Source organism: Syngnathoides biaculeatus, chromosome 7 (genome assembly GCF_019802595.1).
Source record: "Syngnathoides biaculeatus isolate LvHL_M chromosome 7, ASM1980259v1, whole genome shotgun sequence".
In the NCBI taxonomy this organism is placed as follows: domain Eukaryota; kingdom Metazoa; phylum Chordata; class Actinopteri; order Syngnathiformes; family Syngnathidae; genus Syngnathoides; species Syngnathoides biaculeatus.
Genome location: NC_084646.1, coordinates 24745311 through 24765698, shown reverse-complemented (window position 1 = coordinate 24765698; position 20388 = coordinate 24745311). Strand labels below are relative to the sequence as shown.

Genomic DNA, 20388 nt, shown 5'->3' with positions numbered 1-20388 from the left:
CTACTGAGACAGTTCGACACAGCGGTCATCCACTCAGTACTGTGTACCTCCATCACAGTCTGGTTTGGGGCCGCTACAAAACAGGACAAACTCCGACTGCCACGAACAATCAAAACAGCTGAACAGATTACCACTCTACCCACTATTGAGGAATTACACCCAATGCGAACTAGGTCCAGAGCAGGCAGGATTCTTTCGGATCCTCCACATCCTGGCCACCAGCTTTTCCAGCTCCTTCCGTCGGTAAAGCACTACAGATCAATGCAAGTGAAAAGTAGCAGGCATTCGAACATTTTTTCCCCCTCTGGCAATTAGTCATTACATTCTTAATCAGCAAATTTACTATTTTCTGCCTTGTGCCATTGTTGGGACACTCACATTCTGCTGGTCCAATCAATGACAGTATTAGTAATTTATTTTGTAGACTATCGGATGATTCGTTACTTTAACCTGCTCCCCTTGCACAACTGTCATTGCACTGTCATTGCACTGGTCTATTACGCGAATGGGTAAAGGGACTCTGTACAAGTTTCCCACTATGTGGGATGTTGACACACTTATCACATACCTGTTCTAAACGAAGAATATTTTACATCTTGCATGACTTTTATAAGGAATATTTCCTAGAAAAAAAAAGTCTATTGTTCTTTGTTTTTGCTGCTTTTTTGTTCTTTGTTCTGTATGTTGTACCAGGCCAGCACCGTCTGCTGGAGAAAAATTCCTTTGGTGTTTTTTGCACACCTGGCCAAATAAAGCTGATTCTGATTCTGAAAACAGTAGGACGTGGGGACCGCTGGCCAAGCGTCACTGAAATAGGAACAGTTGCATTTGGCGGCCACAGGTCCAGCGCCTCCGAAACAAGAGGAGGCGGCCGCTACTTGAGTGCCGCCAGAGCGGGACCAGGAAGTGGCCACCCCTGGAACAGGAGCATGCACGGTGGGCTTCCGCTGCTGACGGGGAGCAGGAATGGATTTTGCTTTGGACTTAGAGAACACGTCTTCAATATCAAATAACAGACATTAACCGAGTTGCGGTTCGATTCGACAGTAGCCCATGCCTCCGCACGGCCAGTCAGGTGGAAAATTATGCAAGCGATCTTCCCTCACTTGGTGAGGAAGGCAACTGCCTGCTGTTCAAAATAGATTTCGGACTGCCAGTTGAATGGCTTGATACTCCCAGAGTCTCCTGAGAATTTCTCTGGATGAGAACAGCGGAGATGGCAGGTGGCGGCATGATGACTGAGCAATGGTGGGTATGATAGTGGTTCCTATTTCCTTCCTCTGAATCATATTGATAGGATAATCAAACTCTGAGCCCACCTATCTCATAATAGTGTCCTGCTGCTCTCATAGGTCCTTAAAATGAAGGTGGAGGGCAGCAAGTTGCTCCTCCTAATGTGCAATGCATTGCTTGAAGGGCTTTACGCACCGATCTGAGTCTTCTCGGTCCATGTTCAGGACAGTTCTTTCTGTCAAGGGAAGAACACAGAATAAGACCCAAATGCATGACTCAAGAGACAAGGTGCAGTGAGAGAGGGGGATTTAATACAAGGCAGAGGTCGGTACACAGCCAGGCAATTCAAAAAAGGCAACAGTATCCAAATTGTGAGGCAAGAGGCAACGTCACAAAACAAGGTACGTTCTAGCTTACAATGAGTCAAGGATGTGGAATGAGGAATGATAGAATGTGAAAGACAAGGTACAATGAACTGGAAACCAGACACAATGAGACACGATGTTTATATGCATGTTGTAATTAGTGAAGACAAGGCACGGGTGGGGAGGCTTCTCAGAGGAGCAGGTGTGTACGAGGCAGGGGAATGACCACTCCCATGACAAAAAAAGAGGGCCAATTTAACGCATAGAGTACTTTTGCTCTTAAAAAAAATCTCTTGCTGTCATCACTCTTAAATCACTATGCAAACATTTGGATGCACCGAGGTGTCGTAACAGTGCGCTGCCACGCTATTTGAACATTTTTCAAAGCTGACAAGGCAGCCTTGTGCGGCGGCGGCCTCTGCAGCAAAGCAGACTGAATGCTTAGGTGGACGTGCCATTTGAAAAGCCCTGAATAGCAATGGGTCACTGCAGGCAACGATCATCCAATATGTTGTTGTTAGTTTAAAACCAGTGACTGTTGCAAACTCCAGCTTACAGTTGGCAAATGTAGTTCTTTGTATTTGCATGGCCCAATTGTAAGTGGGTGTTAAGTGTGAACCAACACAAAATGTGTTTCTACTGGCAAATCAAAAAGTTCACAAACACCATTGTTTCAGAGAGGAAAACAGAGAAATGTGAATATTCTAAAATTTCGCAACTCAGAGCCAAAAGTTCTCATTCTTTAAATAGCAAGAGCATATTCAGGTTCAGTATGATTGTGAAATCTGGACATTTTAGTCACATACCTATATAATATAATACATATCAGTGACCTACACTTTGAATTAAATGTGTTCCACTGTATTCAACTACATACTTCAAGCAATTTAATTACAATATGCACAGTGCTTTTCTTTCTTTCTCTTTCTTTCTCTTTCTTTTTCTTTCTTTCTTTCTTTAGTTATTTATTTGTTTGTTTATTTTTGTTGTTCTTGTTGTTCCCATCAGGTTACAATGTCATTAGTGTAAATTACTGATTGTAGAATAAAAAACACACAGCAGCAGACAAAGCTTATGAGTGTTATAATAGTTCCCCACTCATCATTCTTACTTTCCCCCTCAAACAGTTTGTTCAGCATTTCTTCTCGTCTCATTATACATGGACATGTTCAAAAAAAAAAAAATAAAAAAACGTGCATTTTGGCATGTACAAACATTATCAACTACCTTGTTTTAAATTATGCCCCACAGCGAAAATTCGGATACCATATTCCGTAAGTTATGAATTTAATTGACTGTTTACTCTTTGACTGAGCAATGGATACAAATTGCCCAAAACAGCAAGGAAGCTTCCCTGGAAAATACCCACTTGAAAGGAGCAAAAAAATGCATTAATTTCAAACAGGTGTTATTTAAACCCACGCACTTGATAATACCGTGAAAGTATTACCTTGAGTCCTTAATGAAAACCAGCTATTTCAAGTCCAAACAAATAGTCATTGGGCTGCTTGGCAATTTTTACAACTATCCATCGCTAAGATGGTTTTAGAATGGAAACACAAAGACGTAAATTATGACCAGGATTTTCCACCGGGAAAGTGTTTTGTGTGTCTGTCTGGGCCACGGCTGGCAGTCATCCTGAGGAAGGCCAGTTGCTGATAAGGCCTTTGGGCAGGGAAAAGACTGTTTATACATTGAAAATGACACTGCCTGAAATGAACACACAATACACTTCATTGCTCAGCTGGAAATGACCTGAACCTTTGTGAATACATGCATGTGCGTGTGAGTCAGAGGCAACCAAAGGTCAAGTTCACACCAACTAGAGGCTTGCAAGGAAATGAGCATTCTTCACAGGCATGTAGTGGAATGAGAGTTGACACTTGAAAGGAGCAATTCCTGGTAATATACATGTAGTTGGTATTTAACCAGAGTGACGTGTTGTGTACCTATAAAGTGTTGTGAAAAAGTAATTGACACCTTCCTTATTTACCACACTTAAACAATTTGAATCATTAATCTGCTATAGCTCACTAACAAAACAAATTAAATACAAAATGCGTTTTCTGTATGAATATTTATTTTTTTATGCGGGAAAAAAATAATCCAAACCGATCTGGCCCTATGTAAAAAGTAATGGCCTTGTTAGATCTTGCCTTAACTGTGATAAACCACAGTTTTTGGAAATCTGAGTTCTATTGATTACTGCCAGATTTGTTGAATTGAGGAATCACTTAAATAGTACCTCTCAGATAAAGTGAAATAGGCTACAAAATGCCAAAAAAAGCACAAAATGCCATAAACCACAGAAATTTAAGAACAAACTGCATAATTTCAATCTATACCAGATTGGGTTGCAAAGACATTTTCAAATCTTTCTGACTTAAGACATTTTTTGAGCCATAATTGACAAATGGAGGAAACAAAGAACAGGGATATACTTTCCAGGAGTTGTCAACCAATCAAAATGACTCAAAGTGTGCAAGAACGACTCATCAAGGAAGTCACAGAAAAACCTACAAGAACACTCCTAGAACTGCAGGCCTCACTTCTCATTCAGAGACAGACATTGGGCAAAAATGGCATACATAGGAGGGTTCCAAAGTGAAATCCACTGCTTGGAGTGATGGGATGAATACCATCCATCCATGTTCTTAGCTGCTTATCCTCAAAAGGGCCACAGGAGTGCAGGAGCCTATCCCAGCTGTCAACGGGCAGGAGCCAGGGTACAGCCTGAACTGGTTGCCAGCCAATCGCAGGCCATGAAGAGACAGAAAACAGTCGCAGTCACAATCACACCTAGGGGCAATTTAGAGTGTCCAAATAATGTTGCATGTTTTTTTGGGATGTGGGAGGAAACCAAAGTGCCTGGAGAAAACCCATGCAGGCACAAGGAGAACATGCAAACTCCACACAGGAAGGGCTGTGATTGAAGTCGAGACCTCAGAACTGTGAGACGAATACATTACAGCTGTGCCACCGTGCCGCCGGCATTAATACCATTTGGGATATTTTGATACTTCGAGTTTCGTGAAAATAGTTTTGCAAGTTGCTTTCCTAATAGTGTTGAGAGCTATGGAGAGAATAGCATAAATTCCATATAGTGAAGATAACCAAGTAATCAGCTTGACAGGCAAAAACGTGTACGACACCCTGAGCTGGCAAGTCAAATACCTGGTATGAACACGGTGGAGACAGGTTAGAGCGTCTGCCTCACAATTCTGACGACCGAGGTCTCAAATCCCGGCGCCGCCTGTGTGGAGTTTGCATGTTCTCCCCGTGCCTGCGGGGGTTTTCTCTGGGCAATTTCGTTTCCTCCCACATCCCACAAACATGCTTTAACTGGAGACTCAAAATTGCCCTTAGGTATCCTTGTGAGTGCAAATTATTGTTTGTTTCTATGTGCCCTGCGATAGGCTGGCAAGCGCTTCTGGGGGCCTGAAGATTGCTGGGAAAGACTGCAATTTTTGTGAGGATGACCGGCTCAGATGATGGATGAGACCGGTGCATATGTATATGTTTGATTAGTTTACAATGGTTCATCAGCAAAACAGCTTTACGTTATCTAAATAATTAACAAATCCTACACTAACTGAATGATATGTTGCTGTAACAATGTACTTAGTTCAAATTGTGTATGTGCAGGCTTAAAGGGAATAAAATGCATCAAATCACAACTTGTATAGACATGGGAAAACACAAGAGAGTGCACATAAAAGGCTGTAGTGTGTATAAACTCAGTTTCCGCAGCAATTCTCATTTGTCCGCTGATCTGGTTTCGCATTCAACCCAGTCTATATGTTTTCCTTCATGTTGTATCATTGCAATATATCACAGTTCAGTTTCTCAAAACCTTTCTTCATTCTACAACAGTCAGGAACATTTACTAAACAAAAATGTATTGCCATTTGTACAAAATCGGTTTTAGTGGCATGGTAACCAACTATTGCCTTGACATCGTATCCAACTAAACTACAGTAAAACTAAAACTGCAATTTTTTCTCTTTTGAGCTATTTACAGGAGCAGTGACATTTGTTCACCTTGCATAACTTTGGTCATCTTGTCAACTAGAGCATGTGGGCTATTGTGTGGTCAGAAATAAACACAACAATGACAGGAACACGAAGAACTTTTTTTTTCCTGGCCTTTCGAGCTGTGTGTTTATTCTAATGAATATTAGTGAATTAGAGCCAAGCTTGAAGCCTGTGTCTTGCAACGTCACAGGTCAGCTGAGTTCAACCATACAGGAAGAAACTGTCTGTGGGAGGGAGCAAGACAAATACACAATCAAGTTTTTGCTCAGCCATGTTGACCCTCCCATTTGATCCTTAAAGCTTTTTTTTAAGCATATGCATGCTATTATTTCTTGTCATCATATAATCGTTATATATATATATATATGTTTCTATTTTAATATAAACAATATATATTGAAAATTATGAGCAGTAAGTAAGTTGTTGGTCCCCATACAGGAGTGACTGGTTCCTTTGGACCTTCCTCCAGACCTGGACTACCCCAATGCCCTGGCCATTCGAACAGACAACAGAATCAACCAACTCAAGCGGCACTAGGAGAGCAGGTCAAATCTGAGAGGTCTCTGCTTTTCTTGATCCGTGGTGAGCTGGACTCTCAGCAGCCTTAGGTTTTCCTGCTTTTGAGCGATTTTCAAGTTTATATTTTTTCACACTTGTTCTTCCTCCATCGGGAGTGATTTTCTGTTTCCAAAACTGTGTCGACTTTGTTTTCCTTTTCCTCTTCTGGGAGCAATTTCTGTTCTGTTTTTTTGTTTTGTTTTCTTTTTAATGCGAGGACAGATCCCCCGCTCCAAGGAGAAGAGAATACTTTCGTAGCCGATTGATTTGTCAGCTTGTTGAGAAGACATCTGTGAGTACAATAAAACCTCCATTCTCAAAGTTCTCTCTGCATATGAGTCCTGTGTGAAGGCCCAACCTGATACTATATTACCATCCAGCCATCCATTTTCTTTGCCGCTTATCCTCATGAGGGTCGCAGGGAGTGCTGGAGCCTATCCTAGCTTTCAACGGGCAAGAGGCGGGGTACACCCTGAACTGGTTGCCAGCCAATCGCAGCAATAATGTATTAAATTCCATGTATTTAGTTGTGTTTTTGTGCATATTTATTAAACTATTTATTCCATTTTAAATTAAAACTAGGTACTGTATTATTATTTATTTCTATTTATTAACTATTTATTAAATAAATATTTATTCTGAACTCTTAATTAGGAACATGGCACATTTATCTCCTATTATTTTGAAGTTTTGTATAATATTAATGGTTTCTAAAACTGTATTATTATAATAGTGGAACTACAAATCTGCTAAACTTAAGGCTCTAGTACCAAATGCACAGCCTGACACTGATGGTCATAATATCACGACTCAAAATGAGCCACGTTTACAGGTTTACTCAGAATAGTATCTTCATGTCAGAATTGAATCAATAACATAAGAAAAACAAAAGTGGTACTTTAAAAAATGCTGTGGATGAGAGGAATTAAATTCTCGTGTTTCTCATTTACAGATAACATGGGCAGTAGGCCCCTCCTGGAGCTGTCACTTTATCTTGATGAAGGAGTTTCCATGTCCCAGTGATCTCAGGATCTAAATTACCTGGAGCTTTATGCCCCTGTCAGGGTCACCCACAGCAAACAACAGCTTCTTGGTGAGGAACCACACAAAGCACGGTGAATGCCGCTTTTCCATTACAAGTTCTTGAACAGTCTGGTCCCACTCTGCCCTAGCTTTGGTTAGCCTGGGTTGGCTTATGTTTCTTTTCCATTCCAACAGGAACCAATCAAAAGTGGGAGGGATTGGGGATGGGGATCAAGAAGAATGTCACATGCTCAGGGCATGGTACATAAAAGATCCCAGATGACGAGTAACATAGAAACTTGTTTCTTGGACTTGGCTATCGGGGGCCCCCTTTGTATCCAAGCCCAGAGGTGGGCCTCGATTGGCTCTTACTTCCTTAATGTTGTTTGGACCTATGCACTAAACAGCAGCTCAGAATGTCAACTCTTTTTGGAGTCCTTGGAGGGGATGCTGAACAGCACTCCCGCACGGTACTCACTTGCGCTGTTGGAAAACTTTAACGCTCACCTGAGCAATGACAGTGAGGCCTAGATAGCGGTGATTTGGAAAAATTAACACCCAAATTGGAACTTGAACGATGTTGTCTAATTGGACTTCAGCGCTCATCACAGATTATCATGAGAAACACCATTTTTCAGACAATAACAGTGTCCACATGTGCACTTGTATGAGGATACCCTTTCTCTGGTGGTTTCCCTTATCTTTGGGGTTGAAGTCACCGAGTTGGTTAATAAAAAACTCCTCAGCGGCAGTGGGACTGGGGGTGAATGAGATCCAACCAGAGTTCCCAAAGGCTCTGGATGTTCTAGGACTATCCTGTTTAACATGCCTCTTTAACATTGCATGAACATTGGGGACAGTGCCTCTGGATTGGCGGACTGCAGATTCAAAAGGAGGGAGTATGGTTGTCATCATGGCCTTGGAACAGTGGACGACCAATCCTACACACTCAGCAGGGTCCTTGAGGTTGCATGGGAGTTCACCCAAGTCTACATGTATTTTGTGGCCTTGGAGATTGGATTCAATCATGTCACTACGGGATTCCTGTGGAGGATGCGCCAGGAGCATGGTGTATCCAGAAACCCTGATACGAGCTATACGGCCCCTGTATGACTGTTTTCAGAGTTTGGTCTGCATTGCTGGCAATATGTTGAATATGTTTCCAGTGAAGGTTTGACTCACCCAAGGCTGCATTTTTGTCACCAATTCTTTTCATTGCCTTCATGATTTCTTTAGAACACCATTGAGTGTGTTCAGTCTGGCAACATCAGTATAATGTCTCTGCTCTTTGCAGATTATGTAATTCTGACAGCTGCATCAAGCCACAATCTTCGACTCTCACTGGAGCAGTTTGCCGCCGAATGTGACGCAGCTGGGATGAAAATCAATGCTAACATATTTGAAACAATGGTTTTCAGTCGAAAAAGGTGCTCACTCTGAGTAAGGGAAGAGATCCTCCCCCCGGTGGAAGAATTTAAGTTTATTGGAGTCTTGTGCAGGAGCTAAGGAAGGATGGAGCTGGAGATTGACAAGCACATCTGCAGATATGATGTGTAGATTCTGTATCAGTCTGTCGTGGGGAAGAATGACCTGAGCCAAAAGGAAATGCACCCAACTTACCGGTCGTTCTATGTTCCTAGCCTCACCTATGGTTACGGGCAGTGGGACAAAATTGCTGATACAAGCGGCCAAAATTGTCACGACCCATCGATACTGAGGGAGGACCCAACGCAGGACTCGGGAGATGCAGATGTAATTTGGGAAAAACGTTTATTGTTCCATCAGGCTGACAGTCAGGTGCAGCAGCAGTAGTCAGGACGTTGGGCATAGAGAGCAGGTCCGCAGGGAGGCAGGAGTCGGTACACGGGAGATCGATCAAGAAGGCAGGAGTGTCAAAGGAGTCAGGCTTACGGGGTCCGTCGGAGAAACGGCGGAGGTCAGTACACACGGGTTCACGATCAGAGATACAGGAGTGCAGGAACGGGGCAAGTTTGCAACGATCTGGCACCGGACTAGTCGTCCCCAGGGTCCTACATACACCGGGGCCAATCAGCCAGCATGAGGCGCAGGTGTGCGCCTCCCAATCAGTGCGGCCGTGCAGGATCCCGCACAGCCAGGGCTGGACCGGCAGGACCATGACAAAAATTAGTTTCTCTTGCAATCGCAGAGATTCAATATACTGGGAAATTATAAACATTAACAAGTTAATTTATGACTTTAGACTACAAATTCCTTCGTTACCTATGAAGAAGGGTTAATTTTATTAAGCAAATATGTAAACTGAAATGGGGAATTAGACAATGCAGAAGAATGAAAAACGAAATGAGGAATGCCTAAGTAAAATAATGATCTGTGATCGTATCTGAACAAGTCAGACAAATCTTAAATTTGTGAAAACAGGAGCAGGAGCAACAAAGCTATAACTATGGTTGGTTGGTGTCATAATGTCACAAGGATGAAGACATGAAGTTTATCATATTTGAAATGGTTTGTTAGGTTACATGTAGAGCAAAACCAAATGTTTGCTGCAATTGTGGAGAAATGTTGTTTATAAAATTACCTGTAGATCATAGATTGATACTCAAATACTAAGTATTGTTCACACAAAACAGAGACATCTTTATACTCCCCACTTGGAGTCTTTAGTCAGTGTTTGGGCTTTAAAAATAAATATGCCTTTGCTCAGTAAATAAGGTCTGTTGTGTTGGATTTTATTCATGCTGTGGATCCAGCAGCATTCAAACAAAACAATGTTTAACATTATTATTCACTCTTACTCAGGGTTTTTAGGTGTCTCGAGGAAATATGGGTAACATTCACAAAAAAGAACTGGAGAATTAAAGAAATGAAGAAAGACAACGGCACATCTGGTGATGACTGCACTTCAATGTAGATGTATTCTGGAGAAAGGAAAGCTTCCTGTTTGGCCAACATCTCATTCATGTGTTAAACCTCTGTCTTTCCTGACACTCTGTGATTTATTACCTTAAAAAGCTCAAGTTTCAATGTAATCTGTAAAATGAAGTGCAAGTAGAGAGGCTTGCTTCTTGGGGTTATAGAGCAACGACTGCCTGCAGCAGTAAAGCAAAGTATCATCCCTCTCCACCTGTTTTTATCCCCATTCTTTTGTCCTCATCCTCCATTTTCCATCTCTTCATACTGAGAAGACCAAACACAAGCAAAGCCCTGCAGCCAGGCATCCTGCTCAAACAACAGCGACAAAATGATGGACTGGCATGAGAAACAAAGAGCCGCCAAGCTTCCACTAGTTATGCAAAAGGTCTTATAAATCTTAAAAAGAAAAAGACAAATAAGATCAGCAAAGGCACTCAAAAAAGATTCCCAGTTTTAATATAACTATCTGCTTGCTGTAAATTTTGACAATCTATAGTTTAGCCTTTTCTAATCTGAAAGATGGATTAACACTTCCAAAGGCAGGCTGGCAGAATGGCTGCATATACCATCATTAGATGTTCTGTTTTAAAAAAGAAAATCCCAAGACACATTATTTTCTGCTTTACACACTGCCACTTACCTAGTGCATCTGTCCCCTCTCCTAAAATCACCATTTCTTGAGATTAGCTGTCGTACTGTAGCTATTTCCCCTCCATTCATGTTATTTTGTTGAGTCTTTGAATGTGACCTCAATTAATTCTTACTTCACCTGCTTTGTTCCCCTGACTTTTTCTTCTCTGTCTCGGCTCTCCTTGTGTTGGACCTCCCATTTCCCCTCGTTACACAGATCTTTCCTCTGTACAAGTCTAAAACTAGCCTGAGATGGATCTTTGTAAAAGAGACCAATGCTTTCTTTACTGTTATCTGTTACCACTGTTAACCCTGCATGGGTGCCACATAACTAACTCAAAGCCATCCATCATCAAGATATGTGGACTGTGGGACTTATGTAACAGGATAATGACGCTCATTTTAAGGCAGGCTCCAAAGAAAGGGGTTCCTAACGTTGAGTGCGCATGTGTGTGTGTGCGCACCGGCATGCATGTGTGTTCACATTTAAACGGATAAAAATAGCTGAAAAGAACCTCCTGCGCCCCATTAGGAGGTTTTGAGTGTTGGTTTCACAGGGTTGCAAACATGTCATGCTCTCCTACATAGCAAGGGTATTAGGACTGTGGTCCGGGAATGCAACCGCGCAATTTCTAATTTAAACACATGCACATGTACACGCAGACACATACACACACAGACACACACACACACACACACACACACACACTTTGTCCCTCCAGAAAGTGAGTGAGAATTACTGGATGCATGGACAATATTGGATCAGAAGATTGGAGGACATCCAGTTTGTCCACTCTAACAATGCGTGACTGCAGCAGAATTGGCTGTGTGAGTGGTCGCTAGTCTCGAAGCTACGGTATATCCATTTCTAGTGTGATATTCTAACATATTATATTATATATGTTATATATTATAACACTTCTATTATTATTTACAGAGAAGACATAATGTCTGTGATGGGAATCTGAGGCACAGAATACAAATGAAAAAATAAGTAATGGTCAGGTGAAGGAAGACTGATAGGAGACAGGAAGAGAAGTCAACAGCTTGATCTCATTTGAACATTAAGACTTTTTTGTTGGTCAGCAGGGATATATCATTTTCAATACGCACTCACATTCACACCGTCACTGAGCAGGGTTCATACTCAGTCGGACCCAAAAAATTTAAGGGCTTTTTAGGGCCATTCTTAGGGGCTGAAACGAAAAATTTAGGGCTGACACGGAAAAAATTTAGGGCCGACACAAAAAATTTAGGGCCATCGTGGGAAATCAAGAGTCAGGAAAAAAGACTCACCCAATGGTGCCATCGGCTGTTCTTGGTTAATCAAAGGTTCCAGTACCTCAGTACCTGTGACAGTGATCACCTGTCGCCCCTTGTGGTACTTCTCATTGATATGACCATTGTCAACGTCTTCACACAACAGTATACAGAAAAACTGATTCTAACTACAAATGCAACTATATACACAAATGTCTTCTACTGATGTCTGCCTCAGCACCCCTACTCTAGCTCCTTGACCCTACCCAGTGCCTCCTCTATTTGCTGCTGCAGAGGTGCCAAAGAGGCTCTCTTGTCCTTTGCTGTGCCTCTGAGTGCATTGGCCTCGGTGATAAACCTCAGATTCCTCATTTCTTCTGCCTCCTCACACAGTCTGTCAGCCTTCTCAACAAGCGTAGATATGTCAGTCTCTATTCTGGCTTTTTTGACTTTGAGGCAGTAGAGATGAAAAGTGGGCAGCGATGCCAAATGTAGCCAGGTACGAAGTCTTCCTTTCCCCACAGTGGTAGTTTTTAGCAATGTCATTGTCTGGGAACATGACTGCAAACACTTTCGAATTATTTTCACAAGATTTGTAACTGTAATGGCTGCAGATCACTTTTAAAGTCCACACGATCTCTGCCTTTAACGAGTCCGCCTTCGTGTATTGAACGACGTTCATAGAGCCTGATTTCTGGCTGGTTGAAGTCGATGGCTGGACAACTGTAGGTGCCCATGCACTGCTACTACCACTGCCTGAAGTTGATGCTTCACTATCTTTATATTTTAGAAACAGTTTCATACCAACGGAAGATGAGAGAGTCTTCGCCAAATCAGCGTGTCTCCTTTTTTTCCGGTGCGACTCCAGCGCTTTGACGCCCATCTTTCCTAGCTGGTAGCTCTGCTTGCACAAATGCCAGTAAAACATGTGCCGATCTTTTGCATCTCGACGAACCCAGCTTCCAAACTCCTTACTTTCAACCCAAGCATCTTGAAAAATGCACTTCCCCATTATACAAGTTGGATCGATGAAAGATGTAACGAAGACGATGTGAAATGCCGACTCACGGAAACGAACAATGGAATATCGACCACAAGATGGCGACTCGTTGTCAACACGGTGACTTCCGTTGACAATTTCCGGCTGTTTTAGACGCCAGACGGATCGCTATTTTTTTTAAATAAAAGATGATTTTTTTTTTTCGGGAGAATTTTGGCGGTAGAGGTCCTCCCTTTGATTTTTTATAATTTAAGGCCTTTTTTAGGGGCTTGACCGGTTTTTGCAGATTTTAAGGACTTTTAGGAGCCCCTAAAATTTAGGCTGCATTTAGGGCCTAAATGCACCTTCGAAAATTTAGGGGTTTTTAGGGACTTTTAGGGATGCGTGCGAACCCTGTGAGTGTGAACTTAAACCCAGGCTGCCTGCGCTAAAATCAGGCGAGTGTACCACTACATCATCAGTGACTCACTACAATTCCATTCATTTCAAGGATGCTGATCCATTGTGTTTTTTGTCTTTAGATTGCCAACTTTCGATTTGTGCTTTGTAATTTTGCTCTGTAAGCATTTGGAGTGGGTCCTTGCCAGCCATTGCGCAGCATGGCTGCAAATGGTAGCTGTTTTTTTTTTGTGTGTGTGTGTTTTTTTATAATGACAGCAGCATTTGTCCAGCCCAGAGGTGCCACTGAGAAGCTGGTGAGATTTGGAGACTGGAGCAGTAACCATCCATCTCCTTGTCAGAGTATATGTGAGTGATGTAAAATACACACAAACACACCCCCAACCACACACATACAGTCGCTACTGGCCACAGTACTTTAATTAAAAACTCAAAGGAGGAGGGAATACGTTGCAATAATATATTGTAGTGACCTTGCAGTTACTGCATGTCATATCAATTATTAGGACACTCTACTAAGTTCCAGCTATCTGTGAGGCAGTGAATATATCTGAGAGCAATTTGTGATTGGATGAATAAATCAGGGCATGGAGCGGGAGGAACGAACAGATCCACCTGCACAGACTCACCATACGTTGATTTCAACAAGCCGTCTGTGTTGTTTAGGCCAAAACACGTGATTGCCGCTTAGTCGGGTAAAAGCACCAACTGTCATTTGCAAGTGCCACAGGGGACATTTTGAGGAGTCGGTTGATTGTGTAGTTAGCATTAATGTTTGTGTTTACAAAGTAGGTACCAACTACATGCAAACACCACACTAGTGCGTCTAGCATTTGAACCTTGGTCCTCAGAACTGTGAGGCAGACGTACTAACCAGTCGACGACCATGCCGCAGTTTATATATAGAAAATTTTTTTTACTTTCTGCATTGCCTTCAATTATAGAAGGTAGTAAAAAGCAAAGAGAACACAGGGCGAATGTGAATGTTGAATGTTTGACAAGACACCTGGAGGTTAAAAAAGATTCTTTGAATACCTCTGATCTAGCCCACGCAGTACATTTTGGTTAATCATGTTGAGGTTCAGTTTTAGCTAGTAATTGTGTGTTGTTGGAATGTAGTAAAGGCTATTGCAATAACAGATCCAAAAGGGACCATTTTCTGCTCCTTATGTTGGTGCCCCAAGCACAATAGTATGTATGATATGTTACATGTTGAGAAGAGCTAAACACACCAAAGTCCATTAAGGAATTGACAACTGAAATTGAATAGGAAGTTTCTACTTGCCCCAGAATGTAAGCTCAAGCAAGATATTTTTTTGCCGTTCCAAAGGATACCATGGCAAAACATCCCGTGGCATTCAGGATGCCAGTCACCCTTCCACAAGTTGGAAAATATAGGATGACTTAATTTGACATTTTATTGCAGTTAAAGAAGCCCAGCAGAATCTCCCTGTTCCTTCAAATGCACTATATTATGGAGGTATGTCAACACAAATGAAAGCCACGTTCATCACAATAATAACAACAAAAAGCTTTCTGAGTCTGATCAAAATGTTACTAATCTGTAAAAAGCAAAGGCAAGTTGTTATGAAGTTTTACAGACATTGTCAAAACTATTTTGTTTGTTTGCTCACCACGTCAGCCTAACTCTCCCTTGGATTACTGGATTTGACCTATTCCTATGGTCGATCTGAGAAACTATCAGATGCAGCTATTAAGCAGTCTAAATTTCTGGACCAGTTTGAGAGTTCTAAAGCTGCCATGTGGAAAGTAGTAAAATGCCATTGTGAATATTAATGAGAGTACAAATGGGCAACTGTCAATTACAGATGACTAAAGATTTGTGGCATTTGTGTTTGAGGTGCAAATGCTCCCTCAGCACTGAAGAGCTCATTTGACCTCTGGTTTCTCTGTTACTCTTAAAGTATCTTGATTCTGTGTCAACTATGTGTGAAGGAGATGATTAGTCTCTTCCCATTAAATCATCTGCTATCACTACTAAAGAAGTCTAAAACGCATCTCAAAGAGCCCAGTATGGGTAAATTTACATCAGGATTTTTGTGCTGTGCTTGGAACATTGACACCCATCTGTGTGGTGCTCAAGCATGGTCATTTCATTTGTCCTGAAAAGCTTGGAAGGGGTGGACTTGCACTTGAAAGGGTTCCTCATGCACAAGCTCCCAACCCAGAATGGCTTATCTGTACAAACAGAAACCCAATATGGTATGTTGTGGCTTGTTGTGGGAAAAACATATATTTCAGTGCAACGTCATTGCCAGAGAAACAAAGTGACTCAACGATCAATCTGTTTGGTTCAAAGTGGAAGAAGTCATCCTCCAACTCTATTATTTTTATGACACAGCAATGCAAAATGTTTTTTTGGTCCAATGAATCTTAGTTTCTCCTAAGAAAATTTCTTGTGCTATTCTTTCAGAGCCACTTATACAACTGCAGTTACACAACTGAGAGTCATCAATGTATGATTGTGTTCAGTGTGTCTTAGCGTCCAGGTTTATCTGTTGGCCAGAGATTCACACTAAGAAGACAGTATTGGTCTTTAAACACTATTGGAGCTCTGAGATTTGGTCAAGAACACAGGGAACATATGAGCAATGTCCTCTATGGTTGTATAAAACGAAAACTTTATTTGAAACATTTTTATAGTGCTTACATTCTTTTTAGACACTTATCACAAACTACTCTTAAAAGATAGAAGAAAAGCCCTGTGTTTACAACTGCGCTAATTTTATACATCTCTACTATTAAAATCATATTGTGCTAATCTCAATTGATTTTAAGTTTGAGTTTTAAACCAATGCAGCTGCAGTCCGTCTCATAAAATCCAACTGTGAGCCTTCAGAAGATCCTGTGAGGATGCCATGTTAATGCAGTTGAAGAAACAAGCCATTAATTCCAAGGGCAGCTTTTATTTTGCCGTAAACCGAAGACAATACCCACAGATAGTAAGGCTGAGACAGAAAAGGGGCTACATATTCCCCAAGCAAGGGAATGATATCAAATTAAACTCATCGCCATCTCCTCTTCTCACGCAATCTTTTTCTTTGCTCAAGGAGGAGAAAGAAAAATGAAAGGTGGCCAAGGTCACATCCATTCACCATGTGTCTTTCAGTTTAGAGGACAAATGAGATTTCTGCTACCGATAGGAATTTGCTTTCATTCATAACAGCAAGACAATTTCGAGCCATCAGTGATGAAAAAACTGAAGTCTGGTAAAATGGTTAGAAACCAGCAATCTTGGGTCTGAATAACTGCAGGCCTAGGGGCCTGAAATCTGTGGTCAAGTCCTTTGAACAGCTGGTGCTGGATCACCTCAAGAGCATCAGTGGACCGCTGCTGGCCCCCTGCAGTTTGCCTACCTAGCAAACAGGTCTGTGTATGATCCTGTCAACATGGGACTGCACTTCATCCTAGAACAACTCGACAGCATGAGGATCTACACGAGGCTCCTGTTCATGGACTTCAGCTTTGGGTACAACACCATCCATTTTCTGAACCACTTATCCTCACAAGGGTGGTGTGAGTGCCAGAGAATATCCCAGTTATCTATGGAGAGGAGGTACAGCCTGAACTGGTTGCCAGCCAATGGCAGGACATATAGAAACAAACAACCATCGGCACTCACATTCACACTTATGTGGAAGGTTATGGTTACGGTTTGCTGCCATTTTCCACAGCAGTTATCAAATCAGTCCTGTTTTCAGACATCAGAGTCTGCCACTAAAAAGTACAAACTCTGACTGCAACAGCCAATCAAAACTGCAGAAAAAAAAAATTAAATACAGACATTCCATCAGCTTCTTCCCTCTTGCCATTAACTTCTTAAACAGTTCAAATTACATTGTAATATGCTGCCAATCTTGTTTTGAGATTGTCACATCTCTGTCGGGCTTACTTATTGTTTGTGTACTCACTGTAATAGTTTCGTCACTCTGGACTTCATGCATATCTGTTGTTGACCAATATTGGCCACTCGTGTGCCTGAAAAGTATCTGCAACATTTGCCCAATTGCCACTGTTCCTGATTATCGCTCTATTAGTAATTTTAAACTGTTCTAAATTGCTACAGGTCAATTGTCAAAAAAGCAAAACAAACGGAAAAAAAAAGTTAGAGCATTAACATATTACTGGTATGCTTTCATTGCTCACTGGCTCTCTGTACCATGTTTTTATGTCATATCTGTTGCCGTACTGCCAGAGACAAATTCCTTTGGTTTTTCACATCCTTGGTAAAAAAAAAAAAAGTGATTCTGATGCTGATTTGGAGACCTTGTAAAGTGAATTCAAAGATTTGTTTGTGAATACATTATCATATTTCAAGATATGGATCCATCAATCCATCCATTTTCTTAGCCACTTATCCTCACAAGGGTCGCAGGAGTGCTGGGGCCTATCCCAGCTGTCGACGGCAGGAGGCAGGGTACACCCTGAACTGGTTGCCAGCCAATCGTAGGCCACATAGAGACGAACAGCTGCACTCACAATCACACCTGAGGGGAATTTAGAGTGTCCAATTAATGTTGCATGTTTCTGGGATGTAGAAGGGACTCGGAGTACCCGGAGAAAACCCACACAGGGAGGGGGAGAACATGCAAACTCCACACAGGGAGAGCTGGGCTGGGTCCTCAGAACTTTGAGGCCAACACTTTCCAGTTGCGCCGCCATGCCGCCTGTTTCAAGATAATTGTTGAAAATGTGCAAAGAATACAGGAAAGAGCCTGCTAGCTCGCAAGCCAGCTGGTGGTTAACACCTGTTGTCAAGGGATAGAAAGCCCCCACAATGACTCAGTCTTGGTGGTATATATCCCAGCCTTGAAGCACATATATTTTCACAGCTCATACATGTAGAGATGTGATGGAAAGAACAATTTTAGTCATAACGGTATGTGATTGACAGCTAAGCATTGAAAATGTGTGGTTTCAGCGCATTTAATGGAGACATTCACAGCATTCCTGAGTAGAGAGAAAGGCTTGATTTTTTATTATTTTGAAGCCTCATTTTATATACCTGGCCATTTTTTTAATTCATTCAATTTTGTCACGATGGTTAACAGCACCCTTCTCTGTGGCGTGTCAAATTTACAAGAAATATTTATTCTAACTTTATAGGGACTTTAACTGGCTAAGATAGTTAATGTTATGATATAAGATGAATAACACACTGTGAAAATGTTCATCTGTAATAGTGACCACTGTTTGCCCCGTGCCTGTATGGGTTTTCTCCGTGTACTCCAGCTTCCTCCCACATCCCCAAAACATGCAAGATAGGTTGATTAACGGCTCTAGATTCCCCTCAGTTGTGAATGTGACTGTGAATGGTTGTTTTTTCATATGTGCCTCACGGCTGGCTTGCCCAAAGAGAGCTGGAATAGCCTCAAGTATAGCCACGATCCTAGTAAGGATCCTGCAAGTGGTGTAGAAAATAGATGGCTGGATACTGATGCAGTGCATCCATCCATTGTCAACACTGCTTATCCTGGTTAGGCTCACTGGTGGCTATCCCAGCTGTCTTTGAGGGACAAGCAGACTACCACCTGAACTGGTAGCAAGTTAGCTGCAGGCAACCATTCACAATTACATTCACACAAGTGAACCCATGCTGCCTGCACGAAAGTCAGGCGAGTTTACCACTACACCATCAGCGACACAACAAGTGGATTGAAACTTCATAAGAAAACTAGGGGGCTGATAAAACTTTTTTTGCAACAAAGTCAGTCGTCAACAGGGGCTGACTTTATTCCCCCTTCAAAACTGATTGAAAATGGGTTTTCAGTTATTCTACAGAAATCTGATAATATAACATACATTTTCTCAGTTTATTTTCCATTTGCACCCGGTAGTGTTGCAATTAGTAATCAAATATTCTACTGACAATTCAATCAGAATAATCAAGAATCAGTTGAACGTTCATCAAATTCATGACGCACGTCGAAGTCATGTGACTTGAGTCCACACCTCTGGTACACACTGGACGATATATTTTTATGCTTCTGCTGAAAGGATACTAGGAGACACACAATCACTTTTTTTTTTAACACTGACAAAACTACATTATGAAGATACACACTGGTTGGGTACCTCCCGGACCTCGCTTCAAATTCCTTACAGCACACACACACACACACACACACACACACACACACACACACACACACACACACACACACGAAGAGCAGTCCAATGGCTATGCACAGGGAATTGACGTGCAAAGTCCAAATTAAGTATTAAAGGGAAAGAATGCCAAACTACACAGACCCACACACAGACACAATTTAATCTACAGCTCGGAGAGCGTTGTCTTGGCCACGTAACATGGAGAGCATAATGATAATTTTGCCAGCAACTAATATTGTGTATGAAATCCATTTTTTACAACATCTTGCTTTATGTTCATATGAGCCATTATCTTACTATCACAGGAAGAACGAGGATGGGAAAGGTCCAGTCAGTAGTACACATTGCTGTGCTATCACACATTGTCATGAGCAAGGCCTGGCCACTGCCGTGAGGGGCGCGGCCAGGCCACTGCTCTGGGCGGTGCCACCTCTGACAACTGCCACAGCTGTTTCCCATTCGGCACTCTAATGGACTAGGCATTTAAATTAGAGTTTTGTCACTGGCATCTTCCAGTACGTTGCATTGCATTTACTGCATGTTGGATTCTCCACTATTTAACGTAAGTCGAGTGTAGAGCTATCCTTGTCACAGCGACTCTGTGCCCTTTATTTTGACCGCGTCTTGTCACTTTCCTTAGTTTGCCTCATAGTTATCGGACCCCGTTTCATGCTTTTGGATCTCGGCTCTAGTCTAATGTTTGTGTGCCTCTGCCTTCTTGGGCTGCTTAAACTGTGTATGACCTGAATTGGAATAAAACCATGCTCAATACAATGCCCACATCTCAGAGTCCTGCATTTGGGACCGCTAGACCATGATAAAAATATTGAAAAATAACTGAACCTGATCAAATGACAA

At 41.9% G+C, this 20388-nt stretch overlaps 1 protein-coding gene across 3 annotated transcripts in view; it reads right to left on the bottom strand.

The window, feature by feature from the left end:
* The window catches only part of kank4 (KN motif and ankyrin repeat domains 4), a 96137-nt gene that overhangs the window by 45224 nt on the left and 30525 nt on the right, over positions 1-20388 (bottom strand). Inside the window, exon 1 of one of the 3 annotated variants that reach the window (XM_061825380.1) lies at positions 10750-10911. The exons of the other annotated variants lie outside the window; for them this stretch is intronic. Within the exon in view, the coding sequence (XP_061681364.1) occupies positions 10750-10829 (80 nt within the window). The 5' untranslated portion in view covers positions 10830-10911. Of the gene's footprint in view, positions 1-10749; positions 10912-20388 lie in introns of those variants that run through there. 3 annotated transcript variants of the gene reach the window in all.